General features: G+C 42.0%; 1 protein-coding gene across 4 annotated transcripts in view; it reads right to left on the bottom strand.

Annotated features, from left to right (window-relative positions):
• chd1 (chromodomain helicase DNA binding protein 1) overlaps window positions 1-25,211 on the bottom strand; it is a 56,801-nt gene that overhangs the window by 14,401 nt on the left and 17,189 nt on the right. For 3 of the 4 annotated variants that reach the window (XM_072372478.1, XM_072372477.1, XM_072372479.1), the window contains exons 15-31: window positions 21,788-21,950; window positions 20,355-20,507; window positions 20,148-20,219; window positions 19,908-20,057; window positions 18,795-18,943; window positions 18,551-18,647; window positions 8,519-8,614; window positions 6,689-6,865; window positions 6,345-6,505; window positions 6,200-6,241; window positions 5,984-6,117; window positions 4,283-4,421; window positions 3,393-3,543; window positions 1,949-2,071; window positions 1,712-1,855; window positions 1,362-1,622; window positions 1,115-1,246 (exon numbers count right to left, since the gene is read on the bottom strand). In XM_072372478.1, the coding sequence (XP_072228579.1) occupies window positions 1,115-1,246; window positions 1,362-1,622; window positions 1,712-1,855; window positions 1,949-2,071; window positions 3,393-3,543; window positions 4,283-4,421; window positions 5,984-6,117; window positions 6,200-6,241; window positions 6,345-6,505; window positions 6,689-6,865; window positions 8,519-8,614; window positions 18,551-18,647; window positions 18,795-18,943; window positions 19,908-20,057; window positions 20,148-20,219; window positions 20,355-20,507; window positions 21,788-21,950 (2,344 nt within the window). The remainder of the gene's footprint in view (window positions 1-1,114; window positions 1,247-1,361; window positions 1,623-1,711; window positions 1,856-1,948; window positions 2,072-3,392; window positions 3,544-4,282; window positions 4,422-5,983; window positions 6,118-6,199; window positions 6,242-6,344; window positions 6,506-6,688; window positions 6,866-8,518; window positions 8,615-18,550; window positions 18,648-18,794; window positions 18,944-19,907; window positions 20,058-20,147; window positions 20,220-20,354; window positions 20,508-21,787; window positions 21,951-25,211) is intronic. The other variant, XM_072372480.1, reaches the window with a different exon arrangement.

The raw sequence follows: 25,211 nt of genomic DNA on the forward strand, positions 1-25,211 counted from the left end.
CATTAGGTAACATTATCAGACAGCATGGCATAAATTTCCATTGTTATGCTGATGATACTCAGCTGTACTTATCTATGAAACCAGATGAAACCAATAGGTTGGTCAGACTACAAGCCTGTCTTAAAGACATAAAGACCTGGATGACTCAGAACTGTCTGCTTTTAAATTCAGACAAAACTGAAGTTGTTCTCTTTGGACCTGAGCGCTTCAGGGAGAAATTGTTTAGTTATATAGTTACTCTAGATGGTATTTCCTTGGCTTCTAGTTCTACAGTGAGGAACCTTGGAGTTATTTTTGACCAGAATTTATCATTTGACGCACATATAAAACTGGTTTCTAGGACTGCCTTCTTTCACCTTCGTAATATTGCTAAAATCAGGACCATCCTGTCTCAGGGTGATGCAGAGAAACTAGTTCATGCATTTGTTACTTCAAGATTGGACTACTGTAATTCCTTATTATTGGGCTGTCCCACATATTCTCTGAAAAGCCTCCAGCTGATCCAAAATGCTGCAGCCAGAGTTCTGATGAGAACTAACAGCAGAGATCATTTTTCTCCAGTTTTAGCTTCTCTTCATTGGCTCCCTGTTGAATTCAGAATAGAATTTAAGATTCTTCTTCTCACATATAAAGTTCTTAATGACCGAGCTCCATCATATCTTAAAGATCTCATTGTAAGATATTTTCCTAACAGAGCACTTCGCTCCCAAACTGCAGGTTTACTTGTTGTTCCCAGAGTTTCTAAAAGTAGAATGGGAGGCAGAATTTAAGATTCTTCTCCTCACATATAAAGTTCTTAATGACCGAGCTCCATAATATCTTAAAGACAATAAATATTTTAAACTTTGACTATTCAGACCAAAGTTGAGATTTCCATTTCCTGTGTTTCTTGGTGCAAACAATTTCCATCTCATTGACCCTCCTAAACCATGGTTTCTTTGTGGCAATTCAACCACAAGAACCTCACAGAATCATGTCTGAACAGGTGACGATGAGATTTGTCTGTCAACTGAACCCTGTGAAGCATTAATGCACTCCAACTTCAGGACAGTCTGAACTTTGATTTGTACGGCACACATCTTTCATTTTCAGAGTAAAGTACAGATTAACGTACCACACTGAAAGTCCTCTGGTCCAGTTCCTCAGACTCCTCAGATACAGGCATATTTTCTGCACTATTAGTTATATGGACTGACGTGTCAGGAACTTTTTTTGTCCGCTCTCGCACCTCAGTCTTTTCTTCATTCTGATGAAAAGCATTTGAGAATTAGTTTCTGATTAAATTAACATTTTTCTCAATTCATTTATACTAACAGCATCTCAGTTCCTCTAATCACTGAAGACTTCTAGAATTATTTTACCTTTTCCATGCCCTCTTCTTGTTTATGCATTACCTCCGGTGTCCTCGTTTCTTTTTTCTCTTTTGACTCCTTTGTCTCTTTAATGTCACAACTTTCCTCCTTTTCCTTTTTTGCTTCTTTTTTCATTTCTTTTTCTTTTCCCTCCCTCTCCCCTGATGAAGAAACATCTTGCTCAGGCTCCTCATCGTCATCCTCTTCCTCCTTCACCATCACCTTATCGACTCGGCCACGCCTGCTTGATGTTTTTACTTGTGCCATCTCCTGAAAGGGTCAACACACATTAATACAACCGGCAAACAACTATTTTATTTCACGCAGCATGAAACTGTACCAACACCATTTAAATGTACCTTCTCCTCATCAGCTTCATCCTCATCATCTGACCTCTTGTCTGATGGGGGATCAGAGGATGGGCTCTTAATTACTTCATCCACTTTAGTTGTCTTCAGCATTTTGCTTTTTTTGCTTCTTGGTTTCCTCTTGCGTGAATTTATCTATATAATTACAAATAGGCATGATCATGCAGGAAAACTACCCATGAACAAGCATTTGATTTAGTCATGCAGAGGAATTACTACGAGACTCACTGCCCCTGTTTGTTTCTGTGCTTCTTTTTTGGCCAGGTCCTTGCTCAGTAATTTGATGAGGTAGTCTGCTCTGGTCTGTAGCTGCTTGGCCTGAGGCTTCTTATCAGGGTCATCTGGTAGTAGCTGATCAACAAAAACAAACAGATCATATTTAAGTGCTCAACATGACTGTAATATGCTACAAATTTCATTCTAATGATGGAATTTCAATGTGTCATTCCAAAATTGATGAAGATAAAGGTCCCACAAGACATTAGTCAGTGTATGGAACATCAAAGGCTCATGTTGATCTTCATTAGTTTTGGAGGGTAGAAAGAACCCACATGCTCATTTATAAAATGCTGCATTCTCAAAGGTCACATTGCTATTATTTGGCAGGCACCAGTCTGTAGAACTTAGTGATTTTCCCTTTACTTCTCTCACTGAAATTAAACATCAGTTTGGTATATATGTAAGTTGTCTGCTCATTTCTAAACCTTTCTTAGTAATACAGTTAAAGCATGTGAGGAAACATGCTGATTCCCATTAACTGATTGATATATTGGTGTCATGGGTTGTGTTATTTCTGTAAGTCAGATTCATTTAAACACTGTTCCGTAGAAACTTTGGCCTGAATGTAAACTATGAAGTTGGGGAATGACAGCTACTCCTTCCCCACTGCAGAAGGAAGTGTTGAATTGTAAAGTCCTGCCAGTCTTTTCTGCAGACAGATTAGTAGGCTGCATTCCTTCTGTTGGGATGCTGCAGGTATTTCTGTCTTTGGATGAATTGGGTCACGCTGTTGTTGCACTTTGCATGTGTTTCATGATGAGAGTTTGTAGAAAAGTCAGCAAACAACAATTAGAGCACACAGAGGGCAGCATGTGAAATACGTGACATTAACCAATGGTTCCTTCGGGTGAGTTTGTTGTTGTAGTGATCCTGTTTCATGATCAGATTATTTAACCTTTTAGGAAAGACAGGAACTTGCTTTGAACTAAATGTCCTTGACCTGGCTCGTTACAATAAATATACGCAGAGAGGGGATTAAAGATCCTGCTCTTCATATGATCCGTTTTACCAGGTGAATTGAAGCACCTCACACACAGATAATGGATAATGAAGACACCATAATGGATTCCATTCTGTCAGAAACAGCAATAAGACGTCTTCTTGGATTTTGGCAGCATTCCAAACGTGGCATAAAGCATTGCAGGGCTGAGCTACACATAAATGAAAAAGAAATACACTGCAAAAATATTTGCAACGTGGGCTGTGTTTAGCAAGAAGATGTCCATAAGTCAAGCTGTCTTGTACCAATATTGATCAAACTCAGGAGACATGTTTGGTGCATACATATCAGGTACCTACATATGGTAGGTACATATTGCAAAGCTTTGTCAAGCCTGAACCGTCTTGTTGCTTTTCACAGCTTTTTGAAGAAATTCAGGGCATTTGCACTAACCTTGTGTGTGAGATTTAGGTCTGGGTCCATCTTTATCATCTCCCAGCTGCCATAACCATATTCATAGATTCCTATGAGGAGGCTTGAGTCGTCCTCTTTCCCCCACTCAATGTCGAAATGGGCTGCCTTTGAGTGACATGGTATCATATACCTACAGGAATACATATACATTTTTTTTTAAAAATTTGTAAATAAGCTGTGCTGCAGCGACAGGCATCGATGACATCATCCCAGTAGATGAGCGTGTGGAAAGCCCTCTATAAGCCCTCCGATAGCCGCGAATAACAACAACACAGCAGCTATGAGCTAACAGAGCTATGAGCTAACAGAGCTATAGCACACGTTCATTCATTCATTCTTCTTAAAGTATTGGTGAAATAAAGACAGATAATGCCTTATTTAGAGGCTGCATCCTCTAAGCCCCGTTCTCTCCGTTATATGGATTTCCAGTTATCTAAATATCTTCTGAAGGACGCCGACTTTCACCAAACTGTTCTCAGTGAGCAGATGAACGTATTTCATGCCAGAAATAAGGTTTAAAAACACCGGAGTTCCTCTTTAAGACTGAACTAAAGAGGACAGATGCATAATAAGATACATTCTTTGATAAATCATATCTGGTGTAAACCTGATAAGGATTCCTACAATAAATCCATAGATTGTATAATGAAGCACAAGGTTTAGTGTGTCAATATAGATGCAGATGTTTGTATAATGGCTGTTCATCACAACTGTCGTATTAGAGAAAAAAAATACGTCTATTCTTGACAGCACTGATGATCTTTTTGGAAGTTGAATGTCAAAACCTATAAGCATAGTCCTAACTTCCGTGCAAAGCAGTAAAATAAGGCATAAAGAGTGGAACAGAAATAATGGATGAGCGGTTTTACCTCTTTCTCTCCTCAGGGTCAGCTGGAATAGCTTTGTGGAGTGGAGCCAGTTCTTCCTCATGGGAGATAACAAGTTTGGCATTAACCTGGACTCCAGAAATCCTGAATGTTGGCCCTTTCACTTTCCCTCTTCTGCCTCCTAATCATTAGAAAAGTGGACATGTGAATCATCTGTTTACAACAAACAAAAGAATATACATGTATATAGATACCCTACTCACAAAAAGTTAGGAACATTCAGCGTTTGGGTGAAATTTATGGAAAACGTAAAAGGTTCACGCTACAGTGATGTCATATCATGAAAGCAGGGCGTTTAAGTGGAAGCGTGCACTGGTGATTCCTCATCTCAATCTATTTATTGAAACAAAAGCCAACAACAAGGTGGGTATACCACAAATGTCAATGTCTCAATAACTTGTCATGTGCCCTTGAGCATCAGTTACAGCCGGACAACGACTCCTCGTGCTGTTCACTTATTGTGTGCTGAGGCACAACATCACACTCTTTCCGAAGGGCGGCCCTCAGGTCATTGAGGTTCTGTGGTACAGAGTTACGAGCCTCTACAGGTGGACCAGATCCCGTAGGTTTTCTATGGGATTCAGGTCTGGAGGAAGTGCAGACCCCTCCATCTGAGGTAGCCCAGCCTCCAGCAGCCGTTCCCTAATGATGCGACCTCGATGAGCTGGAGCACTGACGTCCATGAAGACCGTGTTGTTCATGCAGGGCCACAATGACTGGATTAATGATGTTATTCGGGTACCATTCACAAAGTGTAGGGCAGTTCTGACTAGTCACACCTGCCCACACTGTACCACCACCAAAGGCTCGTCTGGTGACAGCAGGGGCTGATGCACAGCGCTCTCCTTGATGTCTCCATTTCTGGAGAGTGCCACCATTTGTGCTCAGCGTGAATTGACTTTCATCAGAGAACAGCGCTGAGTCCCACTGGTCCCTCGTCCAGCGTAAATGCTCCCTGGACCTTGCAGGACGATGACACCTTTGCCCAGTGGTGTGGTCAGGTACCCTTGCATGTCGTCTAGCACGCAGACCATGCTGATGTAAATGCTTTGGAATGACCTGACGTGACACTTGGCTGCCTCTCACCTCCCTTAAATGTGTCTGGAGTTGAGTGGCAGTCATCATCCGATTCCGCGAGGCGCTGTTCACAATGCAGTGGTCATCAGTGTGGGATGTGGCCAAAGGAGGTCCACTGTCCACACTCTAAGCTCAGTGGCCACATCCGGCAGAGAACATCCTGTTTGAAGCCTTGCAATGGAGAGGTACTGTTGATCAACTGTTAGGTGTCGTCTTGGTCTCATGATGTCAGAATGTGAACGGCCTCATGAGGAGGACTGTTTAAATAGCAATTCTAACTGAACCAGAAAACTGATTGGTCAAGTCATGGATCAAACACCCGTTTCTCCTTGTTAGAGAACAGCAGCCTGTGCAAAAAGTACTGAAACACTGAACAGTTGGACATGTGCATTCAAAAGTTTACATAGGGTCACATTAAGTTCACCTGTAAAGGTTATAATGCATTTTACGTTCATCCTAAAATTTCACCCAAAAGCCGAATATCCCTAAATGTTTGTGAGTAGTGTGTGTATATATATATATATATATATATATATATATATATATATATATCTATTCACATATACATGTGTGCGCGTGTGGGAGACAAAAGATCTGTTGAATAACCTGAAGTCTTCTCTGGTCCACATGGGTTTTCACGTAGTGTTCTCACACATCCGTTGTGCACAGTCTCTGCCAAGCGTTTCAAGTCATGTTCAGACTTATCCACAAGTTCAGCATCACGAGCAATGGCATCCAACCTGAGAACGGACGTCAACGGTGAAGAGGACTGTAAAATCGTGTTGCAGTTTAGAAAATCACTAAGAAAATCTGAAAGCTTACCTTTCTAGAGGTCCACCAAACTTTTTATAACTCTTGACAAACCTGTTGGCAGTTCATAGATATGTTCACAGGGATATGTGGGAAGGAGTATATAAAGTATAGTATAGTAAATAAAGTGTATTGTATTGGCATTTTAAATATCTACCTGCGGATCTCAGCATCACTAAAACCTTTGATATTTTCCCGTGGAATTGTTCGAGGCCGTCCTCTTTTTTTTGGTCTCTTTCGGTCTGATGGGGAGTCACTGTCAGACCCAGAATATCTTCTGTTCCTACTCTGCCGACCCTCGGTAGAGTTAAAGCTTATCTGTTGACAAAGACCACCAAAATCAACTGAAGGTTCCAACAGAAGCTAAGATATACAAAGAAGTAGTTAAAAAAATCTGAAGGTGACTGCACAAAGGTTATTGTGTAGATTCATTAAAAGAACTAATTCCTACTCAATGATGATCACTTGGAAATGATCATATTTGGCATGACTGCTGTATACCTGTTTGGCACAATTCCTCATTCGTGGTAACATGTAGATTTCTTCAAGCTCCTTTTGTCTCTCCTCTTCTTCCATCCTCCTCCTCTGTTCCTCAGGAATTATATCATCCCAACTCCGCTGACTTCGCTCAGAATCAATATCTATGTCCTCGTCCTCCATCATGGTGAAGTTGGCCACCTGGAACAGCACACAAGGGGAAATGTTCGACTCAGCCATGTACATACATATACACACACACACACTCACACATATTATATATATCTCCATCTCCAGTTGTGTTCAAAATTATTCAACCCCCATTACGGTACAAGGTTTTAGGAAATTTAACTTTTTTCTTAATCTGATTTATTATGAAATCTTACAAGGACTTGTAAATGAGCTAGATGCAACAAAAATGACATCAATACTTTTACTAATACACTAGCAAATGTCCTTTTTGTGACTTCCTCACTGATAAAATTATTCAGCTCCTTAAAGATTACCACCCTAAAGAACAGAGGTTTCAATCAGGTGCTGAAAACACCTGTAGATGTGAACAGAGCCACAGTGAGCAACAATTAAGCAGATTTAAAAGGACTGCGATACTCAGCTCCTTCTGGAAAGTTAATGATGTCTTTGCAACATGGTTAAGTCCAGGGAATGGTCAAAGAAGTCAAGAGAGGAGGTCATTTCTCTTCATAAGCAAGGATATGGATATACACGCAAGTTTAAAGCTAAAGGCACAGTGGAAACGTTACCTGGGCACGGCAGAAAGAGGATACTGTCGGCCACTGCTGTCCGGTACCTGAAGTGAAAGCTGGAGAAAAGTCCCCGGGTGACAGCTGAGGAACTGCGACAGGACTTGTCAGAGAGAGGTTCTCAGGTTTCGGTCGAGACAATAAGGCACACACTGCGAGATTAAGGCCTCCATGCCAGAACTCCCAGGCACACCCCCCCGTTGTCTCCAAAGCACAAGAAGAGTCGACTCCAGTATGCCAGAAACCACGTGGACAAACCACAAAGGTTTTGGGATACTTTTCTCTGGAGCCACGAGACAAAAATGGAATTCTTTGGGCCTATGGATCAACGATATGTCTGGAGGAGGAAGAACGAGGCCCATAAAGAAAAGAACACCTTGCCTACTGTGAAGCATGGCGGGGGGGTCAGTCATGCTCTGGGGCTGTTTCACTTATTCAGGTACAGGGAATCTCCAGCGTGTGCAAGGTATCACGAACTCAATTAACTACCAGGAGATCTTGGGTGTAAATGTCATGCAGTCAATGACAAAGCTGAAGCTTGGGAGACGTTGGACCTTCCAACAGGACAACGATCCCGAGCATACCTCCACATCTACCAGAGCTTGGTTGCAGACGAAGGGCCATTGCAATCGCCGACTTAAATCCCATAGAACATTTCCGGTGAAGAAGGCAGTTGCAGCACGCAAGCCCAAGAATGTAAATGAACTGGAGGCCACGGGCTAAGATACCTGTAGATCACTGCAAGAAACTTGTACCAAGCTATGTTTCACGTCTGAAGAGCGTTATTATTGCCAAAAGGTAGTGTGATAAAGACGTATGTGGCGAAGGGGTTGAATCATTTTGTCAATGAGGTAATCACAGAAAGGACATTTGTTTAAGATTAAGATCAGATTTATTCTCATGCACAAAATTTGTCCCCTGCTTTTGACCCATCCAGGTTGGCACCTGTTGACACTCACATGCACAGACTCACACACCCATAGAGACAGATGCCATACACTGGAGCGTTGGGCAGCCATTCACAGCGCCCCGGCTGTGACAAACAGGTGATTATACATCTATATAGATACATATATGCACACACACTTCTAACCTTGAACTGAGACAGCAACTCTTCTCCCACTGTGGAGGGTCCGGGGTCATTCTCCCTGGTCTCAGCTCTTTTGAGGATCTCGTCAATGTCCATTTCCTTTACAGCAGAACAAGGAATGACATGAACATCATCACATAAAATAAATGTAATTACATAATGAATTTATATTGTGTTTGGGGTCACTTTGTAACACCTGTCCAGAGACAAAAGATGAAAAATTTCTGCTACATTTTCAATAAAGTTGAAGAATATTTGAACTTCCAACAATACTGTACAACTGTTATAATCATCATTCCCAGTCAGTGATGGACAAGAGGCCGAATACAGGGAAGTCACTTTGTGGCATGATGTGGAAACAATCACTTCCCCTCTAACCCGAACCCAACAACAGAGGACTGTGCATTTTAGAAGGACCTGGAGGAAGCCGAACACTTTTTATATCATGGTGGTTGAACTGGAAAAGCAGCAATGAGGTTATCCGCAAGAAAAAACAGAACAGGCAGTGATGGTCTAAGGACATAACGGTCCTACAACGTCTGCATCAACATATTGTGCATCTTCTATAAGTCAGTGGTGGAGAGTACAATCTGCTTTAGAGCCATCTGTTGGAGCAGCAGCATCAGAACCAGATACTCCATTTACAACCATTTACCAGAGTTGTCAAGTAAACTATCAAGTCTTTCCCACAAATGTTACTGCAACAGCCTCCTAAAGGGCCTCCCGGCTTGTGTGATAAAACCGCTAGATGCTCCAGAACAGGGCAGAGCGTCTTGTTTTTGATCTCCCGAGAAGGCCACATGTCACTGCTCTTTTTATTGAGTTACACTAGCTTCCTGTAGTTGCTCGCATCAAATTCAAATCACTAATGCTAACCTACAAGTGATTTCTGGGTCTGCTGCCACAAACCTCAATGCTCTCATACAAACCTGTGTTACCTCTCAGCTCCTTCGTTCCTCCAAGGAACATCATCTGGTGCTGCCACCACCACGAGCGCAGCACGCCAGGCTATTCTCATCCATGGTCCCCCATTGGTGGAGTGACCAACCAAGTTCTACCAGAGCAGCCCCTCGCTACCTTCAAGAAGCTCTAGAAAAACCAGCTTTTCTGAGAGTGTCTCCTCTGATAACAAACTAACCACTAACTATACTTATTATTCACATCCTTCTCCTCTCAATGTATGTGGATTAATTGTGTCAAACACTGTCGTTAAACACAGATGTGTAGTCCACAGACAAAGCGACAGAGCTGGCAGTGACATTAGCTCTCTACAAATAGAGCGCCAAGCAGATTCAATTCAGTTTATTTATACAGCGCCAAATGTCACCTCAAGGCACTTCAATGATACAGTCCAATTCAAGCTAATTAGAGTCCAATTCATGATGTGTTGTCCTGAATCAAACACAATGCAGTGCAAAGACGCTTCATGCACAAACCGAAGCCCAGAGGCTTTTCCGCAGTCAAACAGAGCGCTGCAACCTTTTCCAGACTGATGAAACGGTCCGCTGGCTGTGTCCAGATAGTAATACACAGATATTCACTGACATCAAAATATCTCAGAAGAAAATTTTGTTTGACAAGTTCAGTACACATCAACATCTGTAAAAGGAACCATTTGTTGGATCTGTACATTTCCAGTACCTTGGAGTGAGTGCAGTGTCAGAACTGGGGAAGTTTCCCTAGGTTGTTTGAAGTTTTAGTTGCTCCCCTTGGAACAATCCCTTCAAGTAGCATGAAACCCTGTGCAGCAGCATAGTTCAAACACTCAAAGCGACAGTGCCTGTCTGCATTGATCAGCATTGTTTTCTCAGATAATTAGGCTAGTTTGTCATTCCTCAGTGAACTGTAATCATCACCCCCACACAGCAGGACTTGCAAATATCAAATTGTAAACTTTTTAGTTGTTTCTCAGTTTTAGAGCCTCCATGAGAAGAAGGTAATTTCATGCTATTGATTGTTTATTTGAAAATACAAAAGCTTTAACATGGGGAACTGAATAGAAATGTTCCAATGCAAAGCATCACAGCATTTATACCTAAAGATAACCTCCAATGCCCGTCCTACTGTGGTCACTGTGTTTCTGTAATAAAAATGTCACTGAGCTAGCCATTCTTGTAGCTCTGAGCGAAGCGTCCTTAGTGAAAATTGACCAAAGTGAAAACCACCAAAAGCTCAACATCTTTGAAGACCAGAGAAATACTCATGAGCTCAAGGTGCTGCTAACCAGATCCAGTTTCCACAAGGCACAGAGATGGAGTTCATCTCCAGTTACAGGTACCTGGTGCAGCTGGACAGCAAATTATATTGAACCAGCCACATGGAGGCAAATAAAAAAAAAAAAGTAGGGCTGGGCAAATATTCAATTCTTTAATGGTGTTAATCCCATGATTTCCTGTGATTAATCACGATTAATCGCATTGTGATACGCAAAATCCAATAATGCATTCAGAAATAGCAAATAACACACTTTTTTTGGAGCTGTACAGTCATATGATTGAAGCACTCCGGTGATGAGACAAATCAACGCTGCAGTGCTTACAAATAACTTTGGCTCTGTCGCCGTCTGGAAGAACTTTGACATGAAAATGTAAAAGTTCTGTATGTTTGTTTAGCCCGCTTCATCCGCCATTCTTTTCTTTTCTGACTGTTTCCTGTGAGCGCCGCAGCAGGAAGCAACATACTGGGCTCGCTCACAATGGACCTTATTTTGAAAAGGTCCATTGTGAGCGAGCCCAGTATGTTGCCAACAAAAAGCCAACAGACGTTTACAATGAAAATGAATAATAAAAAGTGTAGGTTTTTTTTTTTTGCGGAGGCAAATAATGAATTAATTTGTTAATGCAAAACTAACACAATGTGCCCAGCCCTAAAAAAAAAAAAGGTCAGGTTGTTCTTAAAAAGGCAGTAACTGCCTCTGCTGTGCTCTTTTTACCGGACTCAGGTGGCCAGTGTTCTGTTCTTAGTGCTGTGCTTGGTGGCGGCTGCTCACTCATCTGACAGACTCAATAAACTGATTAAAAAGGGCGAGCTCGGTCACTGGCATCAATGAGGACTGTAAAGAGCAGATGGGTGATTCTCACGAAATTGCATTTTGAAGTGTCTGTAAGGATTTGATAGACTAAACTACTAAAACAATCAAACTTTTGTATTATATATAAAACTATGGTATGTACTAATTGTAGAACTACCGTTGTCATTGCATTTGATGGATTACTCTATTTTATAGACCTTAAAGTTCATTACCGTAACGTGTCCGGGCTTTTATTTTTTATCTTCAACCCAAAATTATCACAATACATCCCCATAATTTAATATACATATAAATAGAAAAAATGGTTGGGGTTATACCCTTTAACCAGCAGTGTTATCATTTTGGGCCAAGTATTTGTGAATAATTATTTTCTGGGCAAAATACATGTGTCCGGAGCATGAACAATTCATTTCCGTAACAATGATATTTGGCTCCATTAAAATCCCTGTGTTCCAATAAATAGTTTTTTTTATCCCATGATGCCTTGTGTGGAAGAGAAGTTTCAAAATAGCTACTAGGTAAGATCATCTTTCAAGTTCTTCCAGTAGATATTTAAAAAATTGTAATTATATACACCCTGTGGCACACTACTACTGTTCATTACTGTAACAGGGTATATTTAAAATAGTTTTGTAGATAATTATTTTATATTCTGTGGAAAAGTAACTTATATAGAGCCAAACTGTAATAATCAGCTATGCTAATTAATGCTATCAACATGGAACTGACATTCATTACCGTAACGCTCTGCATTCATTACCGTAACATATGCAAGGCTGTTACGGTAATGAAATGAAGTGTTACGGGAATTAATTATGTATGTATAATCAAGGCTACAAATTTTGTGGTTCGTTATCTAGGGGTTATACTGTACTGTAGCAGCATTCCTTCTCATATCTACTAACTACCTAGCTAGCTGTAGCCATTTTAGCTAATTAAATTTTTTTCCTGTAAAAATTCATAAAAAATTACAGGGTCCCTTAATTAACATTAGTTAGTACATTAATTAACTGTTTACAGATATATTAGCAATTCCATCCATCCATCATCTACCGCTTATCCGAGGGTCGGGTCGCGGGGGCAGCAGCTTTAACAGAGAAACCCAGACGTCCCTGTCCCCGGCCACTTTCTCCAGCTCTTCCGGGGGACCCCGAGGAGTTCCCAGGCCAGCCGAGAGACATAGCCTCTCCAACGTGTCCCGGGGTCTCCTCCCAGTGGGACGTGCCCGGAACACCTCACCAGGGAGGCGTCCAGGAAGCATCCTAACCAGATGCCCGAGCCACCTCATCTGACTCCTCTCAATGCGGAGGAGCAGCAGTTCTACTCCGAGCCCCTCCCGGATGACTGAGCTTCTCACCCCATCTCTAAGGGAGGCCCAGACACCCTGCGGAGGAAACCCATTTCAGCCGCTTGTATTCGCTATCTCGTTCTTTCGGTCACGACCTACAGCTCATGACCATAGGTGAGGATGGGAACATAGATTGACCAGTAAATAGAGAGCTTCGCCTTCTGGCTCAGCTCCTTTTTCACAAAGACGCCGCACCGATCCGCCCGTCAGTCTCACGCTCCATTCGTCCCTCACTGTGAACAAGACCCCGAGATACTTGAACTCCTCCACTTGGGGAAGGATCTCATTCCCGACCCGGAGAGAGCATTCCACCCTTTTCCGGCTGAGAACCATAGTCTCGGATTTCGAGGCGCTGATTCTCATCCCAGCCGCTTCACACTCGGCTGCGAATCGCTCCAGTGAGAGCTGAAGGTCACGGCCCGACGACGCTAACAGAACCACATCATCCGCAAAAAGCAGAGACCCGATTCTGAGGTCGCCAAATCGGACACCCTCAACGCCCTGGCTGCGCCTAGAAATTCTGTCCATAAAAGTTAGAAACCGAATCGGTGACAAAGGGCAGCCCTGACGGAGTCCAACCCTCACCGGAAACGTGTCCGACTTACTGCCGGCAATGCGGACCAAACGCTGACACCGGTCATACAGAGACCGAACGGCCCCTATCAAGGGGTCCGGCACTCCATACTCCCGGAGCACCCCCCACAGGACTCCACGAGGGACACGGTCAAACACTTTCTCCAAGTCCACAAAACACATGTAGACCGGTTGGGCGAACTCCTATTAGCAATTACTAATACTAAATATTAGCAATTATTGTGTATTACTTAAGAAACACAAGGGACTCTTATTGTAACCGGGGGCTCACACCAAAAGCGGCGTGAGCGGCCAGCTGCCATTCATTTTCAATGTAAGCTGGCGTCGATGAGCGCCCGACGTTGTGAGCGGCGCGTTGTGAGCTTCGTGAGCTTCAAAAGTTGAGAAAGGCTCAACTTTATGCAAATGAGCAGTGACGCGATGACAACCAATTGGGACTGATCTGGATTCCGAAGGTGGAAAAAAAAAAAGCAGGAAAACGGCAGAGCGCAAACACAAAGAAACACTAAGAAGGCTGCCCAGAGTACGATCCATGGTGAAAGAGGGAACCAATGTATGGATGGCTTATTATCTGCTAGTTGCTATACATATAAGCCCCGCCCTATTGACCTCTTCCGGCTTCTCTGACCGCATCCGGCAGCAGAAGAAGCAGAAGCGGCGGGTTGTGAGCGTTGTGAGCGACCACAGCCGCTCACGACGCTTTTGGTGTGAGCCCCCGGTAAAGTGTTACCATATTAGAAATATACTTGTGTCAAGACCAGCGGTATTCTATAATGTTGTACAAGGGTTAGGGTTGGAGATTGTATAAAGGAGGGTTCAAAAGTTATTGATTGTTTGATTATTGTATTTAATTATTGTATTGTATTGTATTGATTTTTATTCATCTTATTCGTATTGATTGTGGTTACACTAAACCTTATGAATTGCTCTTGATTCATTGTTTTATTGTAAAGTCGAGCTTAATTTCTCATTACCTAAGACAACCTAATCATTCAGTAATTCTAATGTAGCCTTGCATGACAAACAGTGAAAAAGATTGGACCATATAGCCTACTTTGTGAATACTGAAAACATGGCTTCTATGTATGAATGCCGTTTGAGTTCATTACCGTAACAAAACTTTTCATTACCGTAACAGCTTTTCATTACTGTAACACTTGCTGTATATGTGAATATTTGGATGGGAATGACTGATACCTTCAAATTTTATTTTTGTACAGGAACTATTTGTTAAGTCTTTTCAGATTACTGAATTGACATTTTTTTATTACTTGTGAAATTTACACTACAGGAAAGATGCAATTTTGTTAAAGTAATGAACATAATAACTAAAATTACTGTATCAATAAAAACATTTCTGAATGTTTACACTATATGACTATTCTGAACTATTAATAGAACATGCATGAAAAAAATAAAAGGTCTACCTTTCATACATACTCAGTTATCATCAATTGAAAATGTGTTACGGTAATAAGTTTATTTGGTCAACGACTCAATAAAACATTCCGAAAATGTATTAAAGAACGTGTATTGATCACTAATTTTAATTGAGCCAGTTAATTGAGACCCTGCTTAATACTAATAAGAGAAAAAAATAGCAAAATTGACCTAAATTTGTTTTTGCAAAGGTTAGAATCACCCAGATGGCTGAGGTGACAGTGTTGAGAAAAATGAATGCAGCAATAATCAACTACATGCACTATAACACTGAACAGTGATAAGGAGTCTGTCGTGCCAGCCGCCATCAGGCAACTGTTCTTAAGAAGGTCAATATTGAACTTTCTATCATCTGCATTATTACTGCTCTTTCTAGGTTAGATGTTGGTTTTATCCACGCATACACAGGGAGAACATGCAGACTCCACAAAGACAGAACCCACGCATACACAGACAGAACCCACGCATACACAGGGAGAACATGCAGACTCTACAGACAGAACCCACGCATACACAGACAGAACCCACGCATACACAGGGAGAACATGCAGACTCCACAAAGACAGAACCCACGCATACACAGACAGAACCCACGCATACACAGGGAGAACATGCAGACTCTACAGACAGAACCCACGCATACACAGACAGAACCCACGCATACACAGGGAGAACATGCAGACTCCACACAGACAGAACCCACGCATACACAGGGAGAACATGCAGACTCTACAGACAGAACCCACGCATACACAGGGAGAACATGCAGACTCTACAGACAGAACCCACGCATACACAGGGAGAACATGCAGACTCCACACAGACAGAACCCACGCATACACAGGGAGAACATGCAGACTCCACACAGACAGAACCCACGCATACACAGGGAGAACATGCAGACTCTACAGACAGAACCCACGCATACACAGGGAGAACATGCAGACTCCACACAGAGAGAACCCACGCATACACAGGGAGAACATGCAGACTCCACACAGACAGAACCCACGCATACACAGGGAGAACATGCAGACTCCACACAGACAGAACCCACGCATACACAGGGAGAACATGCAGACTCTACAGACAGAACCCACGCATACACAGGGAGAACATGCAGACTCCACACAGACAGAACCCACGCATACACAGGGAGAACATGCAGACTCTACAGACAGAACCCACGCATACACAGGGAGAACATGCAGACTCCACACAGACAGAACCCACGCATACACAGGGAGAACATGCAGACTCTACAGACAGAACCCACGCATACACAGGGAGAACATGCAGACTCCACACAGAGAGAACCCACGCATACACAGGGAGAACATGCAGACTCCACACAGACAGAACCCACGCATTCAAAGGGAGAACATGCAGACTCCACACAGACAGAACCCACGCATACACAGGGAGAACATGCAGACTCTACAGACAGAACCCACGCATACACAGGGAGAACATGCAGACTCTACAGACAGAACCCACGCATACACAGACAGAACCCACGCATACACAGGGAGAACATGCAGACTCCACACAGACAGAACCCACGCATACACAGGGAGAACATGCAGACTCCACACAGACAGAACCCACGCATACACAGGGAGAACATGCAGACTCCACACAGACAGAACCCACGCATACACAGGGAGAACATGCAGACTCTACAGACAGAACCCACGCATACACAGGGAGAACATGCAGACTCCACACAGAGAGAACCCACGCATACACAGGGAGAACATGCAGACTCCACACAGACAGAACCCACGCATACACAGGGAGAACATGCAGACTCCACACAGACAGAACCCACGCATACACAGGGAGAACATGCAGACTCTACAGACAGAACCCACGCATACACAGGGAGAACATGCAGACTCCACACAGACAGAACCCACGCATACACAGGGAGAACATGCAGACTCCACACAGACAGAACCCACGCATACACAGGGAGAACATGCAGACTCCACACAGACAGAACCCACGCATACACAGGGAGAACATGCAGACTCCACACAGACAGAACCCACGCATACACAGGGAGAACATGCAGACTCCACACAGACAGAACCCACGCATACACAGGGAGAACATGCAGACTCTACAGACAGAACCCACGCATACACAGGGAGAACATGCAGACTCCACACAGACAGAACCCACGCATACACAGGGAGAACATGCAGACTCCACACAGACAGAACCCACGCATACACAGGGAGAACATGCAGACTCCACACAGACAGAACCCACGCATACACAGGGAGAACATGCAGACTCTACAGACAGAACCCACGCATACACAGGGAGAACATGCAGACTCTACAGACAGAACCCACGCATACACAGGGAGAACATGCAGACTCTACAGACAGAACCCACGCATACACAGGGAGAACATGCAGACTCCACACAGACAGAACCAGCCGGGAATTGAACATGGAACCCTCTGCTGTGAGGCGACGGTGCAACCACCACACCACCGTGCAGCTCCTATATGATTTCCCTTCAGGATAAATCAATTATTTTTCATTTTGTTGTGATGGATGCTCCAGTGAGGTCATGTGTCTAACATATTCATGTTGTAGTGTGCTCAAAGATCAGAGGCTCATTAAGGAATTGCCTCTGGAGGAGCGCTTCAAACAACACCAGAGATGATGCTGGACCAATCCCTCCTCCCCCTCTGCTCCCAACCAGCCACACATGATTTGAAGCATACATGGTGTTTGGAAATGATAACGTGGTGTTTATAGGTTGCGGGCTGCTGCTTCTTTTCAGTCTCTTCTTCTCCTGTTTCTGTCAGCCTCAGTAGGAAAGTAATTGCATTTTCCTTCTTTTGTTTTTGGACAGGTTAGCCCTTCATGTTCAGATCACTTAGGTTAGTTTGTTATTTTGGCCTCGCCAACCTTAATGTAATCTCAACTCCTTTTAGACCAGGTGATTATTTGTCTCTTGTATAGAAACTTCTACATTGTTTGATCTTAATGTCTCAGACTTGGGGAAGATGGTCCTTTTTTATGCTGTGTCTTGGCCACCCCTATGGAGCATAACAAGCTGCACTTCATATACTGTTCTAGATCATACAATGTACAAATGTCACACACACAGTGGCTCTTTCTGTCACTTTCACAGGCTATCTGAATGACTGAAAGGAACTACATCATTACTTGAATTAGTTGACGAAGACATTAATGTTTAATATCTAACGTATTAAAAAGGCTTTAGGAATTATTTGAAAAAAAAAAAAAAGACTGTACCTGGCAGAAAAAAATGAAAGCTAAAACATTTTCCATTTACATAAAGGCACAACACATTTACAACACTAGCTGGGCCAGTACACATTTCTGTTCACATTGCTAAATGAAGTGGAGATGACCACCTCTGAATGGGGGGCTGAATGCATCCAGGGTGTCTTCACACCCAAACTTGTATGTGATGGGGTCATAAAAGAAAAAGTGTAATAAGGGCCAAAGGGAGCATACACAGTGCAGTAATAGTTTTTTTGTTGCTTCTTTATGTTGATGGTATTATTTATGATTCTCACTTTACGTTTTTGTGAATACAACTTTTAAAGAGCACTTTACAAAGAAGTTTATACCTGAGGCTCCTGCTCTTCACCCTCTGGCTCTTTGAAAAGCTCCTCAGCACCAAACTTCAAAATGGCTGAAAGCTCTTCCTTGTTGAATGGTGCAGAACTGTATGAAATAATACACAATCAATGAAATCTAGTGATGAGAGTTTCAGCTGAACTTGATTTGGCAGCTCTGAATGACAGCATGTGGTAAACAAGTACATCTCCATTCAAAATGGACATCTGTTAATTAGCAGAATGTGTTACTTGCCTTGAGGGAGCAGCACCGGTATGGAGGACTGTTTTTCCTGTGGTGTCCATTCTTTGAATAACTAGGTGATCCAGCACCATTTTCTTCTTGGCCCTCTCAATGATATCCTCCTCCACTGAGCTTTTTGTCACAAGGCGGTAGATATTCACCTGCCAGTCCACAAATCACCAATGCATATATAACCAAGAAGCAGCATCTGACAGTACATGTGATGTGGAAGATAAAGAAAACACTGCACGTGCAAACAGATCATTTCAGGGTGCTGGTGCCTGCTGACTGGACACAGTAGTAGTGAGGCTGGTGTGTCTGTGAAGGGAGAACTAAACCTTGTACTCAGAGCATGTCTTTGAGGGAAGAGAACAAGGTGCTAAATGTGGTAGGTAGTAATACAACAGACTGAATCCCCGGGAGCTACTTGTAGACGTAAGACATACTTCTCTGCGATTCTGGAGTTTGCTGCTCCATAGTGGTAGCAAATTGCAGCCGATTGTGCAAAGAAGGATGTTACAAAAGCTACTCAAAGTCATGGACAACACGGCACACGCGCTACATAACATGGTGATCAAACAACAAAGTGTGTTCAGTCACAGGCTTCCCCAGCAACGGATGCTACAGGAGATCATTCCTGCCCACAGTAATAATAATGACAGCTGTTGCTTTTTCATGCCCTAAAATAATTTCTCTATTTGAGATGAATGAAGTAGTTGGAACTGCTTGAAGAATATCAGTCAGAAGAGTTGAAGATGAGGTCAGCTGCAGTGTGAAGACGGTAATGACAACACTTTGGGCACAGTTCAGTGTTCCAATAACCAAATATCCCACAGCTTTTAGGGGGTCGACAAGCTTTAACTGACAAACAGCATGGAGCACAAACACTGGTGTGTACAGAGTGCATACAGAGGAAGAAAAAGCCTGGTGGAAATCCATGCACACGGTTGCAAAACCGAAAGGTCAATTCAACCATCTGTGCCCACAGATTTCCAACGTTTTTTCCCTCCTGGTGGCACTTGCTGGGCTCAGCAGTTATGAGCTTAGTTACCTTGGAAAAAAAAAGAAAGAAAAAAGAAATACTTCCACCAGAATGAGACATGGAAGCGGATCAAGGTTTCTGACCTGTCTCTTCTGTCCGATCCTGTGGGCTCTGGCCTGGGCCTGCAGATCATTTTGGGGGTTCCAGTCTGAGTCGAAGATGACCACTGTGTCAGCTGATGCTAGATTGATACCCAGACCACCAGCACGTGTAGATAACAAGAAGCAGAAATCCTGGCCACACAAAAGGATAGTGATTTTATGGGAGAGTCATGGTTATTACACTGCATTTACTACTTGTTCATAATATCAAACTTACTGTACCTCTGAGCCCTCTGCATTAAAATGATCCAATGCCTGCTTCCGCATCTCCCCTTTGATGGAGCCATCTAATCTCTATACAAATTGATCACATTTCAAATATATTAACAGACACATGGAATGGAACATTTACTAATGAGTAAATTGTGAAGCTTGCCTCTGTATGCATGTATACATTTGTATGGTCACGTGAGAAAGGCGTGTAGATACCTGGAAGAGGAACTGCCGGCTCCGCAGATACTCAGCCAGTATGTCTAGCATTCGTACCATCTGGGAGAAGATGAGAACTCTGTGACCTCGCTCCTTCAATCGCACCAGTAGTTTGTCCAAAAGAACCAGCTTTCCACTACTGCGGATCAGTAGCTTTAAGAGGACAAGAAAGCCAAGCAGTCATTGGTATATTCTAACCAAGAGCTGCTCATCTGACATGCTCTTGAATAGTGTCCACCCAAATAACTTTACCCCAAATTAAAGGAAGCCAGCAAAAGATTATGCTATTCAATTGACTGATATAAGTTAGATTTACCAAGAAAAATCTGACATATATGAAGGAGTACCAGCAAAATGTTTAAAGGTGAAAAGAAGTGACACCATGAAAATCATGTTTGTTTAAATGCTCAGAACGAAGAGTGAATCAAAGAGAATTTTTAATGCATCTGTTGGTTTACTTAGCTCTGCAATCTTTATTGTACTGACACTATATGAACTGGACTTCAATTCATTCGATTATAATCCTCTTTTTTAGATAAATTTAGTTGTGATCAGGCACTATGAGTAAAACTGAACTGAATCGAATTGGAGCAGTGGGAAAAGGAACAGTACCCTCATTTCACTTAACTCTGTCATGTTTTTCTTTTATTATTAACATTAGAATATACTCTGACTGAAACAAACTTACCAAAGAACAAAGTCAGCTGATAACATGCTGGCCAAAGAGCTGAAGTTAGCACTATAATAAACACCGGCACCCATTTCACCAGCTGAAACTAATTAGATTTGGGGCAAAATGGTTCTGAACTGCTCTCAGTTGTGGATCGCCAACTGGTGTCTACATGTTATAGTGTGATGTGGCCACTGGGGGGCAGTCTCAGAAATATGTGGATCAACCTGTAGATCTGTGAAACAACACAATGACGACTATTCCCTGCAGCTGCTGCCTGAACTTTTCACCATTTATGGTTTTTGGCACTTTATCCTCTTTGTTATAAAACTGGCTGATGCTGGTCACTATCAGTTTTAGACAACTTTCAACCAATCAGCTTACGTGTAGCGTTGTTACCAGGCACTGTTAGCTTTTTCAAGGACTGGGCACAAATCTGTTTTCATTGATTGAGGCGAGATCAATGCAGACAAACACCTACTTGCTGAAATAAACGAGCCGTGCCCTAAGTTGTCTTTCTCCAACTGTGATGACACAATTGAGGTTGACTTCCTCTTTGCCTTAAAATGACTTCTTCCTAATGAATGTACATTGACTAGAACACCAGTTTAACAGTGTAGTTAATCTGAGTTATCCAAAGTTCTTACAAAAACTGTTATCCAAATTTCTTAAAATCAGGAATTGACTTTAACATCCAACTACTTCTACTAACTAAAAACTGTTTATAATACAATTTATTTGGAAAGGTAAACCTTAAAGAGACCTGTAAGGCTTCGGCTCTGTTGAGAAAGTCATTGTCATCTGGAGGCTTGATAAGGTAACAGTGGTTACAGCACTTCTTCAGCTCCATCATGATGTTTAGGAAGCCTGATGTGCTGCCTTTGACGCCTTTACTGAGAGCCTTGTAATTCCTGGTCAGGATCCATCTAATCATAAGAAAATACATAACTACTATTAGAACATTTAAAAATAATGCAAAAAACTCATGGAAGCAATAAACTAACAAGATTATTGACATTTCACATAAGCAAAGTGTGAAAAAAAGATTTACTAAGATTTCTGAGCATGATTGAGGAAGGTGAGTGTCCCACCACAAGACTCAAGTACTCAGAGGTTTAACCTATGACGCCACAAAACAGAGGACATCAAGAAAACTCATCGTGCAAGGACTCCACACACAGAAACATTTTCAATCAATTATTGAATTAATCAATATTGCCTGCGTTAAAGCAGACCGCAAGAAAGCTGGAGAGACAGTGGCGTTCCTCTAATTTAGAAGAGTCTCAATTAGTCTGGAAAGATAGTTTAATAACGTATAAGAAAGCACTTCGTAAAGCTAGAACTGCTTACTATTCATTATTGATAGAAGAGAATAAGAATAATCCCAGGTTTCTTTTCAGCACTGTTGCCAGGCTGACAAAGAGTCTGAGCTCTGTTGAGCCATATATTCCTTTAACTCTCAGCAGTGATGATTTCATGAGATTCTTCATCAATAAAATTGTTTCTATCAGAGAGAAGATTAATGGAATCCTTCCCACTATTATCACTGATGTATCACCAAGTAGAGCAGCTTTAGAAGTATCTTTAGAACCTGAATTGTATTTAGACAGCTTCTGTCCAGTTGATCTTTCTGAGCTAACAACAGCAATAGTCTCTTCTAAACCATCAACTTGTATTTTAGACCCAATCCCAACCAGACTGTTCAAGGAGGTTTTCCCCTTAATTGACACTTCCATATTGGATTTGATCAATCGGTCTTTGTTGACAGGATATGTACCTCAGACTTTTAAGGTTGCTGTAATTAAACCTTTACTTAAAAAACCTACTCTTGATTCAGAAGTGTTGGCTAATTATCGACCTATATCCAATCTCCCTTTTTTGTCTAAAGTTCTTGAAAAAATAGTTGCAGTTCAACTTTGTGATCATTTACATAGAAATAATCTGTTTGAAGAGTTTCAGTCAGGATTCAGAGTGCATCATAGCACAGAAACAGCACTGGTGAAAGTTACCAATGATCTCCTGTTAGCCTCTGATAGCGGACTTGTTTCTGTGCTTGTCCTGTTGGATCTCAGTGCTGCATTTGATACGATCGATCACAGCATTCTGTTACAGAGACTTCAACATGTTATTAAAGGAACTGCATTAGGCTGGTTTAAGTCATATTTATCTGATAGATTCCAGTTTGTTCTTGTAAATGAAGAATCTTCCTCACACGTTGGAGTAAGTCATGGAGTTCCTCAGGGTTCTGTGCTTGGACCAATTCTTTTTTACTTTGTACATGCTTCCATTAGGTAACATTATCAGACAGCATGGCATAAATTTCCATTGTTATGCTGATGATACTCAGCTGTACTTATCTATGAAACCAGATGAAACCTACAGGTTGGTCAGGCTACAAGCCTGTCTTAAAGACATAAAGACCTGGATGACTGAGAACTGTCTGCTTTTAAATTCAGACAAAACTGAAGTTGTTCTCTTTGGACCTGAGCGCTTCAGGGAGAAATTGTCTAGTTATATAGTTACTCTAGATGGTATTTCCTTGGCTTCTAGTTCTACAGTGAGGAACCTTGGAGTTATTTTTGACCAGAATTCATCATTTGACGCACATATAAAACTGGTTTCTAGGACTGCCTTCTTTCACCTTCGTAATATTGCTAAAATCAGGAACATCCTGTCTCAGGGCAGAGAAACTGCTCCATGCATCTGTTCCTTTAGGACTGAACTACTGTAATTCCTTATTATTGGGCTGTCCCACATATTCTCTGAAAAGCCTCCAGCTGATCCAAAATACTGCAGCCAGAGTTCTGATGAGATCTAACAGCAGAGATCATGTTTCTCCAGTTTTAGCTTCTCTTCATTGGCTCCCTGTTAAATTCAGAATAGAATTTAAGATTCTTCTTCTCACATATAAAGCTCTTAATGACCGAGCTCCATCATATCTTAAAGATTTAATTGTAAGATATTTTCCTAACAGAGCACTTCGCTCCCAAACTGCAGGTTTACTTGTTGTTCCCAGAGTTTCTAAAAGTAGAATGGGAGGCAGAGCCTTCAGTTATCAGGCCCCTCTCTTGTGGAATAAGCTGCCAGTAAATGTCCGGGAAGCAGACACCCTTTCCACTTTTAGGATTAGGCTTAAAACTTTCCTTTTTGATAAAGCTTATAGTTAGGGATGGCTCAGGTGATCCTGAAACATCCCATAGTTAAGCTGCTATAGGCTTAGACTGCTGGGGGACCTCATCTGTCACACCTTTCCTCACTTTGCTCTCTTTTCCCCCTGTTTAATTTCTCAAATGATTTTATGTACATGTGACATTATTGTGGTTATTAACTTGTGTTTCCCTGTTCCAGCAGGTATCCTTTGAATGGTGTTATGGTGTTTTTCCCCCCTCTTTTCCCTCTTTTCTGTCTTCTCAAACCCCAGCTGGTCGAGGCGGATGGCCACCCTTCCTGGTTCTGGTTCTGCCAGAGGTTTCTTCCTGTTAAAGGGAGTCGTTCCTTTCCACAGTCCCTCAGGCTCAGGACGGGAGATTGGACTGAAGACAAGTTTCGGTGCAATCTGTTGGTTTCCTTAGCTAGGATATTATTATTATTATTTTTTATTTATTTATTTTTTTTTAAATTGGCCCCATATGAATGAATTGGATTATTTTTAAATAAATTAATTGGATTTCACTGGATTATGATTACAGTGAATTGAATTCCAATTGGATTATGTTATTTAAGTGCCTTGAGATGACATTTGTCGTAATTTGGCGCTATATAAATAAAACTGAATGAATTGAATTGTTCAGAGAACAATGCTGTAAAAGCTGATGACCATAATGGACAACACAGGCCACCAGTAATACACAGCAACAATGCATTTTCGCTTTGGATTCAATTAAGTAGCTTTATCTCCACACTATATCTGCATTTAGAAAGTTCACTTTACCACTGGGAGATGGACCCTGCTGTTATTATCGCACACACTAATCCCACTAAAGCTGAAACACATAACTGTGCATCGTGGTGCTTTTTCTATCAGGTCATAAGGTGCCGTAAAATCTAAAAAAGAATTCTCCTGCTTTTGAATGCTTACAAACTGCATCTGCTGCTTGGCTGAGAGTCTGAAAACTGATGTGCAGTTATAGTGCAATTATCCTCAGTTATGCTTTCAACAATCTCTCTGCAGTTAATGCAGAGTTCTT

Source organism: Leuresthes tenuis, unplaced genomic scaffold (genome assembly GCF_036924035.1).
Source record: "Leuresthes tenuis unplaced genomic scaffold, fLeuTen1.0.hap1 SCAF_19, whole genome shotgun sequence".
Taxonomy (NCBI): Eukaryota; Metazoa; Chordata; class Actinopteri; order Atheriniformes; family Atherinopsidae; genus Leuresthes; species Leuresthes tenuis.